Below are 14,986 nucleotides of genomic sequence, written 5' to 3'. Positions count from 1 at the left end.
TGTGAAGGAGATGTCCTATACATCACACCTAAACACCATTCACACTTTTTATGAAGAATTTACTCTATTCATGTAGGCAACATGATATAACTCATTTTAACATAAAGCCCAAGCTAATAATAATTTAACAGTTTGTTCCATAAAAGCAATTTAAAAACTTTTTAATATTCACTTATAACTTGGTATTATAAAATGCATTTTACTGAATTTAAAGCAAGCTACATCCAAATGGAGGAGAAGCTCAGTGGTAGAACATTTGCCTAGAATCTGTGAGACCCTGGATCCAATCCCAGCACCACCAACAACTAAAAGGTGTTTGATAAAGTCTCAAGTCATTACCACCAGGATGTCAGTTATGAGGCAGTAGCCTAGATCGACTATTAGCTGAGACCCATAGGGTGACCACAGTCAACATGAGGAAGAGCAGAAAAGATGCTCCTCTAAAGGTTATCTTAACATATGTTAAAGTTCTCATTTTAAATTATTTTATTTGTAACTTTCAACATTTTTAGATAAGGAACATATGTGTGATCTCTTTTCCATTTTTTTGCTGTGCACATATCTACCGAAGTCAGTAAATAAAACAGTACTTGATAGCACATTTATAGAAGGAGAGTAACAGGTTAATCAGACATTTTGTCTTTCCTGGTAGAGTTGTTGTAAATTCCTAATAAGAATTTTTACTTGAAAACTTGGCTTAATCTTTAAACACATACCTCACAAAGAAACTATCTTTGATTTTAAAAATTTCTTAGCTGCATCTCTTACATCATTATTCCTCAAACTAGGAACAAGTAGATTCAGCACTTTGATGATAATGGTGTAGAACACAAATAATTTTATCAGGGTCAGGTGACAGGCACAGGTAGAGAAGGTTTTCTTCTTTCCACCAACAGAGCGGATCTTTAAGACTGAGTAAAGGGTGAAAAAGTAGGAGGTGATGAGGATGAAAAAGCAGATAATTTCCACTGAGCTGCTATATGTGGAGAGGAGCCACTCATTAACAGATGTGTCTGTGCAGGAGAGCTTAAGCAGGGGCAGGAGGTTAAAAAAAAAGAACGTGGTTAATGACAATTTTTTGTCACAGTACTTCAGAATAAAGGCAAAGGATGTGTGAACCAGGGAGCTCATGCTGCCTCCAACGTAGCACAAGATGATCCGCCAGATGGCAGATGCAGTGCCCCCTGACATCATGCATGTGTAGAGTAAAGGGTTGCAGATGACAACATAGCAGTCATATGCCATGGCAGCTAAGATAAAGGATTCAATATTTGCAAAAGTGCAGAAAAATAAAACTGCAGGGCACACCCATAGTAGGAAATAGATTTGGTCTTTGAGAGAAAATTGATCAGCATTTTGGGCACAAAGACTAAGGAATAACAAAAAGGGTAAGTTACTTAGGAAAAAATACCAGCTTTGAAGGTATGGATCACTCCTGATTGACAGCATCAATCCATACCAATAGTATAAGAAATACAAGAAATAGAACAATCTGCAGTTCAGGGCAAGTTAGAAAACCCAGTAGAATAAATTCAGTGACCAAGGCATAGTTTTCACCTGTCAGTTTCAACCTCTGTTTTGAACCTACTAGGCTGTGTGGAGGCTTGGTTATACTGTGCCCAGCCAGACTGCATCAGACCTCTTTATTGCTTTCCTTTTATGATAATTCTAATATGCTGAAGTGTTATATTGATGGAAAGAGAAAAATAATTTAATACATTTATGAAATTATTTTATAAAAACAAAAATACAAATAATCAAATAAGATACCATGCCCTAACTTCTGTCAAACAGAAATTCTAAAAGATATACCAAAATTTAGTAGTTAAAATTTCATGGTGGCATGTTTATTTTATTTTTCTGATTAGTAACAATGTTTACAATTGGATGTTTTGGTTTCCTGTGTGCAGGGATTAGTGTATAATTTGGCTTACACTTTTAAATATGATGTAAGAACTGGCTGAGAGATTTGAAGGAAATATAAATTAATGTATGGATAAAACAAATTATATATATATACATATATATGTAAATAAGAAATAAATTGTGTGAATTAGAACACTAATTATAGAACAGTTTTCTATTCTTTTCATAATTCATTCAATATATAGTAATATGATGCATCTTTTAAAACTATGAATGTAGTGGCATAATTAAACATACTCTAGCTAATTGTGTTTTAAAATGTCTATGAATTAGAATTAAAACTAATGAGGAATCCAAGTGTGATGGCAGCATCAATGTGGTATTGCTAAGGCAGAAGGATCGTTGAACCCTTGGGTTTTAGACTAGACTGGGCAACATAATGAGTATCCATTGCCAAACACACAAAGAAAAAAAATAGACATCAATAAATATCAGGTGTGAGAATGGTTCACTGGAAACAGATTTGTAGCCTTTAAACTTACATTAATCATTTATTTTAATAATCTAATAATTCCTTTTAGAGAAATGTAAAAGGGAAGATAAAAGGCAGGTGAGTGGAGGTAGAGGATGAGAGTAAACTGTGGGTCTGTATATTTAAATGGATTTAAGAAAATGATCAATCAAAATACTGAGATTCAATAAAATCTCCTCAATACCATAACAAGAATAATACTGGTAAGAAAATAAATTAATTCAAACTACTAAGTAGGCATTTGTTCTTTCATCTGTAAAAAAAAAGGAAAAAAAAGAATTTAAGCAAAACGTATTTTAGCAGCCCATCACCTCAACCACTCAGCCATCTCATTGTCTCAAAAGATATTTTAGACACCTACAGAAGCTATGCCACAGAGTGACACAAAATTGATTACATTGCAAAAACAAGAAAAAGTGATAAATACATTTTCCCCACCTACTGCGGACACAATTTGGTGGTTTTTGCTCTCAGATACATAAAAGTTGAATTTTTGTAACATTCGGGCCAGCCCCATGATTACAGAAACAACTTGTCCAGGTAAGAACTACTTTCTGATTGCCCAGGTGAATTGATTTACAGTTAAAACTGGGGCTCTTACATGCATTTTATAGGAATGCTAATAATTGAATTGTAAGCATATACTCTTTCAACTGACACCTAGGTAATAGACAATGGGATTTATATCATTGTGATTCTTCTCTAAAAGCATATTGGGAACAGTAATACATTTGTTGTTTATGATAGCTTTTTACTTTTGTTATTATTGGTGGTGTTTTTAATAAAATTTGGAATTCTGCAAAAGGCTTTCTTGATTGCTGAGACTGTTTGAAAATAATCAAATATTTTAAAATGTGTGTATTGTATTTAAATTGTGTCAGGTATCTTATGAAAGCTCAATAAAGTTACTTATAATCCCCTATACTGAAGATGTTATATATTTTGTAGTCCTTAAGGGGTGAACCAATTAGAGGTTTCTATAGTATTTGGCATCAACAGGAGCTTTGTGAGAAGGGGACCAATCAGAGAGAAGCATCTTATGCCAAAGATCCTGATATGATAGCAAAGCCGCAACAGTTAAGGTAGGCAGGTCATCAATAGAATTGCTTGAATACAAATTGTATTCATAGTTATACTAAAACAATAAGATTTAGGTGCTAAGTGTTATTGGTGGAATTCCAATATTTTTATAAGCTCATATTTTTCATATAATGTCAGTTTATATAATGTCATATATATCAAGTCAGTTTACTTATGTTTCCTCTATGTATCAAATCTTAGAACCTTTGTCTTTTTTCCTTTCTTCTTTGTGGTACTGAAGATCAAATCTTGGGTCTTATACCTGCTATGTAAGTGTTCTAACACTTAATTGTACCCAGAACTGAAAGGAACTTCTAAAACTACATTACAAATAATAAATTAATTAAATTTCTCACTATAAAAATAGGAAACTCCTTATGATCAATAAACAAGAGGAGATTTGCTAAGAACAAATACAAGTTTCCACAATTAAGGGCTTTAAACAACCCAAAATAATATCTTCAAGAAATGATTTAAAAAATAGAGAAATGATGATAAAAGGATAATGAAATTCACAAAGGAATTGGAATTCATGGAAAATAATCACATGGCATTGAAAAATATAATATCCAGTATAAGCAGCTCATTGAATAGGCTTCCCAGCCCACTGATTAAAAGGACACAAAGAATCTGGTTACAAATCGACATTCACAAACAATGATGCTATACCTTATTGTTTACTGTAAAGGTTAATTTTATATGTTAAATTGGAAATTGGCTATTGGGTGCCCAGATGTTTGGTAAAATATTATTGAGATATTTTTCCTTGAGGATGTTTTTGGATGATATTAGCATTATAATGTTCTGTTGATCAAGGCACATTATTCTCCCTAATGTGGGAAAGCCATTTCCAGTCAGTTGAAGATGGCATATAGCAAAGGTTCTCTCTGCAAACTACAGCCAAAGCTTTTCTTCATCTGTTGGATTTGAATGAGGTGTGAGCTTCTCCTGGGTTTCTGGCCTATTCACCCTTGAGTGGAACTCATCCATCTGCTCTTTCTGTTCTGAGGACATTGGATTCACAGTGGAACTAAACCGTTTGCCCTTCTGGTTATCTGACTCACCAATACACCCGGAAGATCTTGGGACTTAGCAGATCTTTTAATAACATTGATAGTCTCTAAAACTAAGTTTATTTCACAAATAAACAAATTATTATTAATATATATACATCTTGTTACTTATAATGTATATGCATTCTATTTTTTTTGTTTTGATTCTTTCTTTTTCTTGATAACTCTTCATGCTTTTTCTTTGTCTTTTAAAAACTCTTGAGATTAGATTGAGTCTGAATGTTTTCTTTATCTTAAGGTTTAAAACTTCATCATCTGTGCAAAGGCCACTTGTCATAAAATGTATTTTCTGAGGTCATAAGATATAAGATATGAGCATCTCTGGAAACACTTTTCCTATCATGATATCCCAATGAAAAGGATGAACTATTTATTTAGGGTCTTCATTTGATCTCTGATGCACTGGACAACACTACACCTGTGGTATTGCTATTTAAGTTTCTCAGGACTCAAGACCTAATCTGATGTTAATTGATGGGTTTTACATATTGATTTCAAATAGTATCTTACCAGGGGCATAGAGCATATTGCAATGTTAAACTTATAGCAATAGTGAAAAATAGGTACTTACTCTAATAGTTGTGAATGAGTAGGCTTATTATTCTGAGTAACTGATAATGTGTAACATCTCTTTATTTTGAATGATTATCTCAACAAATTCAAATATAAAAAACAACATAGCTAATAATTCCTCCAAGAATTTTATCAAAATGTTATCAAAATAGAGGCAACAATTTTAATAAAGTTTTTTGAATATTTTCTTTGCTACTTCCATTACAGGTAGATATTTGCACCTAATAGTAGTCCTGGGAGTTAAGACCGAATACATTACAAATGTTATGGAAAACATACTACATAAAATTTAATGAGTCAACACTTCCTCACAAAAATGAAGAATAAAATTCAGTTTTCTGAACTCCTAGGAAAACTATATATCCATGACATTATTAATCCTGATTCACTAAATTTTGAAAAATGACCATAATAATCTTCATCTTTATCGTTACAGACATATCCGCAAGGTCATTCTCATGAACCAAGTGCCAAATTCTTGTTTTACTATAAAACATTAATTGGCAAGTGATATATGTATACATATTTACATCAACAGAGTAAACAACAATATGTAAAAAAAACATGTCAGATATTTACAAGTGCAAAAGAATCAATGAAGGAGAAATATAACTATGTAGAGTACAGGAGGTAACACTACTTTTATACATGTTTACAACTACACAAAAGTTATAGAATAGAATAATTTTCAGTTAAGTGAAGCAACATTAAAGAAAAATCAATGAAAAGAGCTGATTGTTTGAGAATCAGTTATTGGGTAGATGAACATTTATGGTGCTATTGATAGAAACTTTTCTCTATAATATCAGTTCAAATATTTCATAAACAATTTAAAATTGATTAAAAGTATGAAAGATTAGATAAAGTAATGAAAGGAAACCATGTAAACTTCACAAAATCCTAAAAATAGCTTCCAACATTTCCTTTGCATTTTCATGAAAGTACATTCTTTACAAAATATGCAAAGGTATAGGAGTGAATTTGGAGAGTGGAAAAGAGAGAAACAAAAAAATCTAAAGAAAATTATTTTGGAGAAATTATATCAAATGTGAAGAAATATGTGAAAATATAAAACCATTTGACAAAGGAAATTGTATTATATCAGAAACTCTCTCAGAGAGTTACTAAGAAGAGATGTAAATGCACATAAGCTTTTGGAAGGCTATGATGCAGGAAGTATTTATTCCACATTTGCACATAATCATTCCATTGCTTACGATGCCAATATATATGTATATGTATATGTATATGTATATGTATATGTATATGTATATGTATATGTATATATATATATGTGTGTGTGTGTGTGTGTGTGTGTGTGTTTTCCCCTAGAACACTATAGCAAACCAAAGTCACATTCACTTATCAATTCACTTATTTAATCATTTCATGAAAAGCATTCATTATCAATAGCAATTGGTAGCTACTATTCTACACGCTCCGTGACCAAAGACAATTGTCAGCATACATAGGAATGGACATTTAGAACTATTTAATTTTCTATTACATTTAACTATAAAACATGCACGGATTTTTAATTCTGCTCATATATTTATACAGTAAGAGCGATGCAAATTAAAACTTTATATAGGAGAAAATATTTTCTCTAGGTGAGGATAATTGAAGATAGATGATCCTGTCAATTATATTTGTGTGCAGAGTAAATTTCAAGCTAAAATTTTAGCATAACAAAAATACATCACAAGCTTGAAGGCATCATTATCCTCTCAAAAGGAGAACTCAGAGAGTTGAAATGTTTAACTGTGACAATAAGATAAAACAACCTCAAGTAATCTCAGAAAACTATGTTTTAAGAAATAATCTTTTGAGTGCAGCAATCACATCCTGATTCCTGAGGCTGTATATCACAGGATTGAACATGGGAGTCACTATGGTGTAGAAAAGAGAGAGCAGTTTGTTAGTTCCTGCAGAATGGTTGGATTTGGGACTGAAATAGGTAATGGAACCAGATCCAAAAAATAAAACTACAACCAGCAGGTGAGAGGAGCAAGTAGAGAATGCCTTAGCACGTCCTTGGGCTGTGGGCAACCTCAGAATAGTGGCAATGATCTTGATATAAGAGACAAGTATCAATATAAAAGGTACTGTAGCAACCAATATCACTACTACATGGACAGACACCTCATGCACTGAAGTGTCACCACAGGCTAGCTTAAGAATATTGGGTAGGTCACAAAAGAAGTGATTGATTTGGTTAGAATGACAGAAATGCAGTGAGAATATCCAGCATGTTTGCCCTATCTGGACTGTTATTCCCCCGAGCCAGGAGCCAGCGGCCAGAAAATGGCACTTCCTTGGGTTCATGATGAGAGGATAGTGCAGAGGGTTGCAGATGGCCAGATAGCGGTCATAGGCCATCACAGCCAGGAGGAAACATTCTGCAGTTCCCAGTCCAAGAAAGATGCACATTTGGGCAGCACAGCTCAGTAGGGAGATGCTCCTATCACAAGTCCAAAGACTGACCAGATACCTGGGGAGTATGACTGAAACATAACAGATTTCCAGCATAGAAAAATGTGACAGAAAAAAATACATGGGTTTGTGCAGTGCAGGATCCAGCCTGGTTATTATGACTATGAGACTGTTTCCAATGAGGATAACCATGTAAATGATGGAGAACGCCACAGTTAGAAGGCCTTGGAGGTTTGGGAATTCAGAAAATCCCAGCAGAACAAACTGCACCACAGTGGAGACATTGTCATCTGCTTCTATCTCCTCATGCTTCATCTGTGGAAAAGATTTAACCAAAGTACAAGTCATTTCACTCTATTGGGCTTTTGTGTTCTTAAGTATAATCCAATGATTGTTAATATTCTGATATTCCTGTTCCACAGAAGAACAAAAACTCTTGCTTCCTGGTACTCTATGATTATAATTCTGCATATTTTTATTATAAATGCACCCATATGAAAAATTTTAGACTTTTTATGTAAGAGTTTCTTTATAATAATGGTATTATTAATTTTGGTTGAATATCCAGAACATTAGAATCTAAATGTACAAAAATGATACCAATGATTCATTTCTTTAAGTTGCAATATTTTGTCATAAATTCTGATATCTATTCTCATATCTATATTATAATATCTATTTTCTACTATCATCAATTCAAAAGTATATTTTATTCTTCAAGTAAATATTTTTAATTATATCTAAATAATTTTCTTATATGAATGTAGATTGTTCATATGAGTTATAATTTTTTTTCTGGTATTTCCCAAGTTGTGATCTTCTTTGATTTTCTGTATATTTTGGTAAATTTATTATTAGAAATAATAATATATTGATAATCAGATACTTTGTTATAGTATTTACTTTTGGATAATGAATTTGTATTTCCATGTAAGATCTATGAAATTGTAATTTATACATATTATTCAGTTTCATAGTGTTGAGAAAAGGAAATCCTAAGTGTTCTTCCTCTCTGGGAAAGCTTAACAGATAAAATTAAGAACACATACATCTATGTTCCAGAAAGCAATCTAACTACAATGTATTCCTTCAATTTACACAATTGTTTATGGAAAAAGCATCAACCTTATCTTATTCCTGAGATCATAGTAAATCATTAAGTCCACACTGTGTTATTTGGTGCTGATCTTGTCTGCTCCATTAAACATTTTCCCTTACACCTATATGTGAGTGCATTCATGTCTATTATTATAAGGGAGTATGATCATTTGTCTTTGTTATATTATGTCCTTATTTCTAGACCTAAATTATAAGTTTCTTGGTATTGTCTACATATTTCATGTATACTGCATTGTATATTTGCTTCACAAAATTTGATTCACTTACTTACTGTATGAAATACAAGATATTCCACTCAGTTGTTTTATTTGACGCATATAAAACCACAAGAAATACTCATTGCAAAATATAAAACCAGATGCCCAGCAGCATATTAAGCATGTCTTACCTGTGTGTCCTTGTTCATGTCCACGTGGTGGAGATGGGAGTGAAGGTGTGCAGGAATTATTGTAGTTTCATTCACTCTTACAAAGGTAACATTTCATCTCACTTATTTGGTGTGTATTAGATAGCATTTACTTAACACATAAGGTGTTCAGTAAATTTAAAGATGAAAAGGAGTAACTTATTTCAAAGTGTATACAAACCTCTAACCATGTGCTAAGTCTGGTCAGTCTGTACAGTGACCTCATTTTAACAGAAGTGAGGAAGTAGCTATGTTGTACACAAAATTTGGGCATCACAAGGATTTTCTATAACTGAGAAAATGAAAGCTAATGAGAATTTATTTTATTATTTATAATATTTTGGACAAAATATTAAAGAGATTATAAAATTACCTTAATCTAATCTCACAGAGGCAAGAGTAGAATGTGGTTCACAGAGGCTTGGGACATTGGGGACTAGGAGGTATGGGGTGAGGTTGGTCATGGTGGAGAGTGACAATAGATAACACCATTGAATTTTTACTCAAAAGAGACTTTGAAGGTTTTAAAGGAATGATAAATGTTTGAGAGAGGCTTACTCTCATTTGAATATTACACAGGAAAAGACGTGTTGAAGACTCACATAAGTATGTACAATTTGGGGCATCAGTTACAAATAAAAAAAAGGGGGAAACGAGAAATAGATGCAGACACAAAATGAGAAGAGCTATAGCAAAATTTTTAGATAATTATCTGTACCTAACCTAACACTGACATTTCTGAGGTCTGATTTCAGGTTAAGACAACACAAGAAGAGTTTCACTCTTCTGCCTTGGAACATTTAGGTCATATTTTATTTACTTAATCATTTCAAATTAATTCAATCTAGAGCTACTAGGATAATGATCAAAATGTTCAAGGAACCCCTTTGATAGTAGCAGGATAAAATGCAACCTGTTTCTATAGTATTTATGTCATAGCTTGTTTATTAGATACATAGAATTGACCTCTTTGACAATATTTCCAGACATTACATATGAAATATTTAAATACATACCACATAGGAATCACTTAGTTTTAACATTTAAAATGACAATAAGTCTTTAAGATATGGCCTCATTAGTTTAAAACACACTTTACATTTTGATCTTATTTGATCTTACAATTATCAAAGCCAGCAAAGTACAAAGCCCATCTGAATTAGTGCTGTGAAATAAAAAGTACATTATTCAAAATTTTCTACAAGTGCTCTTTGCTAATTCTAAACATACAGATACCTGCAAAAATAAATGTATTTTAGACAAGAGTATGGGTTTTTACCTGTTTGTTCAATGTCAAACATGATGCTTACCTTTCTTGACTGAGTAAAATGTAAGGGAAAATGAAAAAAGAAGATTATTTTACATGTTGGGTAATTTATTTTATTTGAAAAGAGGCTTACTGCCTTTTCAGATATAGTCATTCTCAGAAGTAAAAATTCTCATTAAGTAGTAAATAGTCTCAGCTCTAGGGATCAGTTCCTTTTCCAAGGAGCCTTCTAATTGACCTTAACCATTCTGCTGCCAATCAAAAGTGTTTGTGCAAAAACTTGTCAACACTAACTCTTTTTAAATTATCAGTCTTTCTTTATTTCATGATCATTAAGAAATATGAGTCTTGAAAACAATAGAATGTTACAACTGACTATTATTTAAGATATAAACTGAAATGTTCTTACAAAGATGCAAATCTACCAAGTACAATGGTGCATGCCTGTTATCCCTGAGGCTCAGGAGGCTGAAGCAAGAAGATTGTGAGTTCAAAGCCAGCCTTAGCAATGGGGAAGTGCTGAGCAACTCAACAAGACCCTGCTTATAAAAAAAAAAAGCAAATCTGAAATGTCTTAAATTAGAAAATTTATCTTTCTATCATTGAAAATTGATATGCGAAATTTGTGGTCTCTGCAGGCAGTTATATCATCTTTAACTTGATTTTTCCATGGGCTCATACACCCTGACCAGGCAGATCACAACATGCCCCATATTATGGATCATATTATGGATGGTGAACTCTGAGGAAAGTAATGCATAAGAGCTATAACCTATTCCTTCCAGGTGGACAGACTGGAAAAGGCATGCAGAATTTCTTGATACAATTCTTCATATAAAATTTAGTCACAATTGAAGCCACCCAAATAAAATTTCCAACTGAACTGCCATGAGACCAACTAAGAAACTCTATTATTATTGAGTTTTATTTTATTTTGATTGTCCAAAAAAATGCAAAAATGCAGTAATAACTGCATGAAGTTCACAGTCAAGGACCAGCTTAGGTTAAAGGTGGCTTCTCTCATGTAAAGGTTATAAAATAATGGAGTAGATATCTATCTGTAACACCTGGAAAAAGAAACCCATTTAGACAATTAATTATAAAACACATTATAGTGGAACTTTTGATCTAACTATGGTAAACAGGAATACATTTCTTCATTGTTAAAGACTAATAGAAAAACTTAATTCATAAGTATCAATAGTCTGAATTAAACTATCACTATTCAAAGGGATTATTTATCAATTTTGAATTTTACCATCTTGTGATGTATTTTATCTTAGTTCTAGCTATTGAAGCACATTTGTAGCAATATCCTATTCTGTCTATTTCTTTGTTAGGTAAGTGATTTGAAATGTTCTTCCTAGTTTGTGCTTTTATTCCCTTAGCAATGTCAATATGAGAACAAACTATTTCTATTATAATGATGTCCACTTTTTAAATGTTGTCTTTTATGGATTATGCATTGGGTAACATAATGTAGAAATCTTGCTTATTACAATTTACAAAGATTTATGCCTTTGTTTTCTTCAACTAGTTCTATAGTTTAAGATTTTACATTTAAATATGTTAGTTTTTATTCATTTTTTGCAATGTGATAAATTTTAGATTTTTTGGTGCATGCATTTTTGGATGTGTATACATAGTTAATTCATCCAAATTACATTTTAATAGAAACACCCCTTTTTAACTGAACCATTTATCCTATTGTCAGAAATTCATTACCTATGTTTTCTTCTGGTAAATTTGAACACAGAAAATTGAAAAATCAGGGCAAAAATTTAAACTACAATTATTTTTTAAAATCTTGTATGCAACAAGAGGCATAGAAAATAATTTGAAGTGTTTCAGAAAATAAAACTAACTTCGTAAGAATTTTTAAAATAGGGTAAATTTTAGAAAGTGGGGCTGGGGGTATGGCTCAGTGATGGAGAGTTTGGCCAGTATGTGCAAGGGCATGGGACTGATCCCCATCACTATAAAAATAAAAAATAAAAATAAAATAAAAATAAAAAATTTTATGTGGCTGTACCCATCAACCATTCTCAGCTCCATGAAACATCTGTTAGGAGTGGTACATGCCAAGAGACTGGCAGCTCTGTTATCACTACTAGAAAAGGCTAATACTACTTAGAGCAACTTGGAAACATATTCCAGTATTACTATTGAAACTGTAATAAGTTTAGTGGGAAATTGTAACACAGAACAATATTACATCAGTTTTTATGTTCCTGTGTGATCTGAAATACATAGGAAAGGAATTCAACAAAGATGACAGGAGAATGGGAAATATAAAGTGAACATTGACACACACACAAATAATAATAATAATAATAATTTCTACTGATCTAAAGACTGGGTGCAAGAGAGGTTCCATATACATTCAGAAAACTCCAAAAGATCAGTGAGAAAATCACTCATTCCTGGTTTAATATGAACTTACAAATGCAGGAAATAGAAACTGAATCCCAATGCAAAATTGTTAAGCTTCTGAAATTATAAGGCATCCTCTAATCAAAGACATATGTATGGGCAAAAGGAAGACTTCCTTGCTCAAGATGAATAAACATGCATATTAACTGATCTCTAAATTATACTCACTCATAAGTGATATAGAGAAACTCAGTCTTACAAATACAAGCATGAACAATTTAAAATAAAGTGAGAGGAGTGCAGAGACATCAGCTACTGCATTCCATAAGGAAAACAGACTCAACAAAGTCAGGCTAAGCAAGTTACAGAGAAAGAGTGACAATCACCTTCCAAGTGGGCAACTTGAATCCACAAAGTCTAAAACATATTTCCACATTGTTCAGTTTCAAAGTTTACATAAGCAATGAAACATGAAAGAGTGAAATGCACAGAGAAAAATAAAAACAGCAAGACACAGAGAGTAGACACGGTGGTTAGTGCGGACAACCTGAGGGGCCAGGGCTCCCTTCTTCACTCCAGCCCTTGTTTGTGGACTGAGGTCTTTCCCTGGTCCAATGGGTGTAGTACCTTGAGTTCTGTTTCTGCCTGAGTTTGCTTAAAGTTCTGAAGTTTACATTGAAAAGAGCAAGAAAGGAGCTGGGGGATACAGACCATCCAGCATCCCATTCTAGAAAAGTTATCACTCTAGGAAAGGGAGGCTTTGGTTCTTGTCAGCAGCCCTTGTTCAGTGGTGTTAAGTTCCACCAGCTCAGGGACAGGTGGAGGTGAGAAAGAAGGCCTTAGATTAGAGTTTACTCTAACTATGTCTGAGAAAACTAGTTTAACTTTGTTGAATGTGTGCGGTCCTGGGGATTGAACTCAGGGATATTCTACCACTGAGCTACATCCCCCAGTCTTTTTATTTTTAAATAGAGTTTCACTAAGTTGCTCAGGCTGGCCTTAAACTTGCAATCCTTCTGGTTCAGCCTCCTAAGTAACTGACATTATAGGTATGTGCCACCTTGCCTGGCTAGAAACCGATTTAATTTTGTAAAGAAGAGAATCAGGCCAAAATTTGTTTTAAAATACAATAATGGTCTTCATGAACACCAATTATTGTATGTCATTAAAAATGTAAATATATATATTTGTATAGCTCCACTGAAAATATATCAATAAATAAAAGGGAAGGCAATCAGAGGATTATTAGCAATACAGAGACATGTAGCCAAGAAAAGTCTAAGATTACACAACCCTGTAATCCAATCCATAAGTAAGTCATTAAATGACATTGAATTTTAAAATTTTAAATTTTAATTACTTGAGCACTACTGAAGTTGGAGATAACTCATTCAAGTAATGTCCATGAAATTCTGATTGAGAGCTAACAGGGATGTATTTAAAGTATATGGCCTTGTGAAATCCATATCATCTCTCTGGTCTCATTGTCAACACTGTTCCAGGTCACACCAGCCCAGGAATATGAGTGCAACTCCTTTGGAAGCTGATATAGTGGGTCATCGTTTCTATTTTCTAAATATTTTTTTCAATAGAGGGGAAGGTCTGCATAGGATTGGAATCATAATTCATAAAGATAGAAAAGTCAGTTGAAAGAGATTTTAGAAATAATTTAGGTCGATTTCCTCTTTTTCAGAGAGGGGGCCAGAGTTCCAGAAAGGAAGATTCATTGTCAATTACCTCAGTGATTTAGAGGGGCATTGAAAATCCCCTTCACAGTGGGCTTCTAGAGAGAGGCAGGTAGTTGTCTAGGAAGATTAAAACATTGCTGTGCCTGATTTGAATACCTGATTTGTTTGCCTGATTTGTATGCCTTATTTTTTTTTACCAAGTGTTTGGACATTATTTCTGTTCAATTCTATTCAATATACTTACATAGTCAATATACCAAAAGGTACCATCACATCATTTTTTGATTTAAGAATTTTAGTAGCAAAAACAAAGGAAGACATCAAATGATGGAAGATTTACTGGAATATTAACCCACTACATACAGCCATTGGTAATATTTTATTAGTGAATGTTATTTTTCATGAGTCATTGATACTTGCATGAGAAGGATGTGATTTGAAGGTACTAAGAGAAGAGAATAAGAATTTCAATAAGCAGGCTGTGTTTCTCAAATCTTTGTTGCTGTGTTGACATTTTTGTACAACACTGTGATAAAAGAGGTATTATTGGACATAACTACAAGTTGATTTTTAAAA

At 32.9% G+C, this 14,986-nt stretch overlaps 1 protein-coding gene and 1 pseudogene across 1 annotated transcript; both read right to left on the bottom strand.

Annotated features, from left to right (window-relative positions):
* Positions 1 to 717: 717 nt before the first annotated feature.
* LOC144376637 (olfactory receptor 5I1-like) lies at positions 718 to 2,915 on the bottom strand (annotated as a pseudogene).
* A 4,012-nt stretch (positions 2,916 to 6,927) lies between these two features.
* LOC101960465 (olfactory receptor 10AG1) lies at positions 6,928 to 7,905 on the bottom strand. The gene has a single exon (XM_013366121.2). It carries the CDS (start codon positions 7,903 to 7,905, stop codon positions 6,928 to 6,930), a length of 978 nt encoding a protein of 325 aa, XP_013221575.2.
* Between the last annotated feature and the right edge of the window lie 7,081 nt (positions 7,906 to 14,986).

Source organism: Ictidomys tridecemlineatus, chromosome 4, assembly GCF_052094955.1.
Source record: "Ictidomys tridecemlineatus isolate mIctTri1 chromosome 4, mIctTri1.hap1, whole genome shotgun sequence".
Lineage (NCBI taxonomy): Eukaryota > Metazoa > Chordata > Mammalia > Rodentia > Sciuridae > Ictidomys > Ictidomys tridecemlineatus.
The sequence above is the reverse complement of the archived record's forward strand: the minus strand, read 5'-3'. Positions and strand labels throughout refer to the sequence as shown.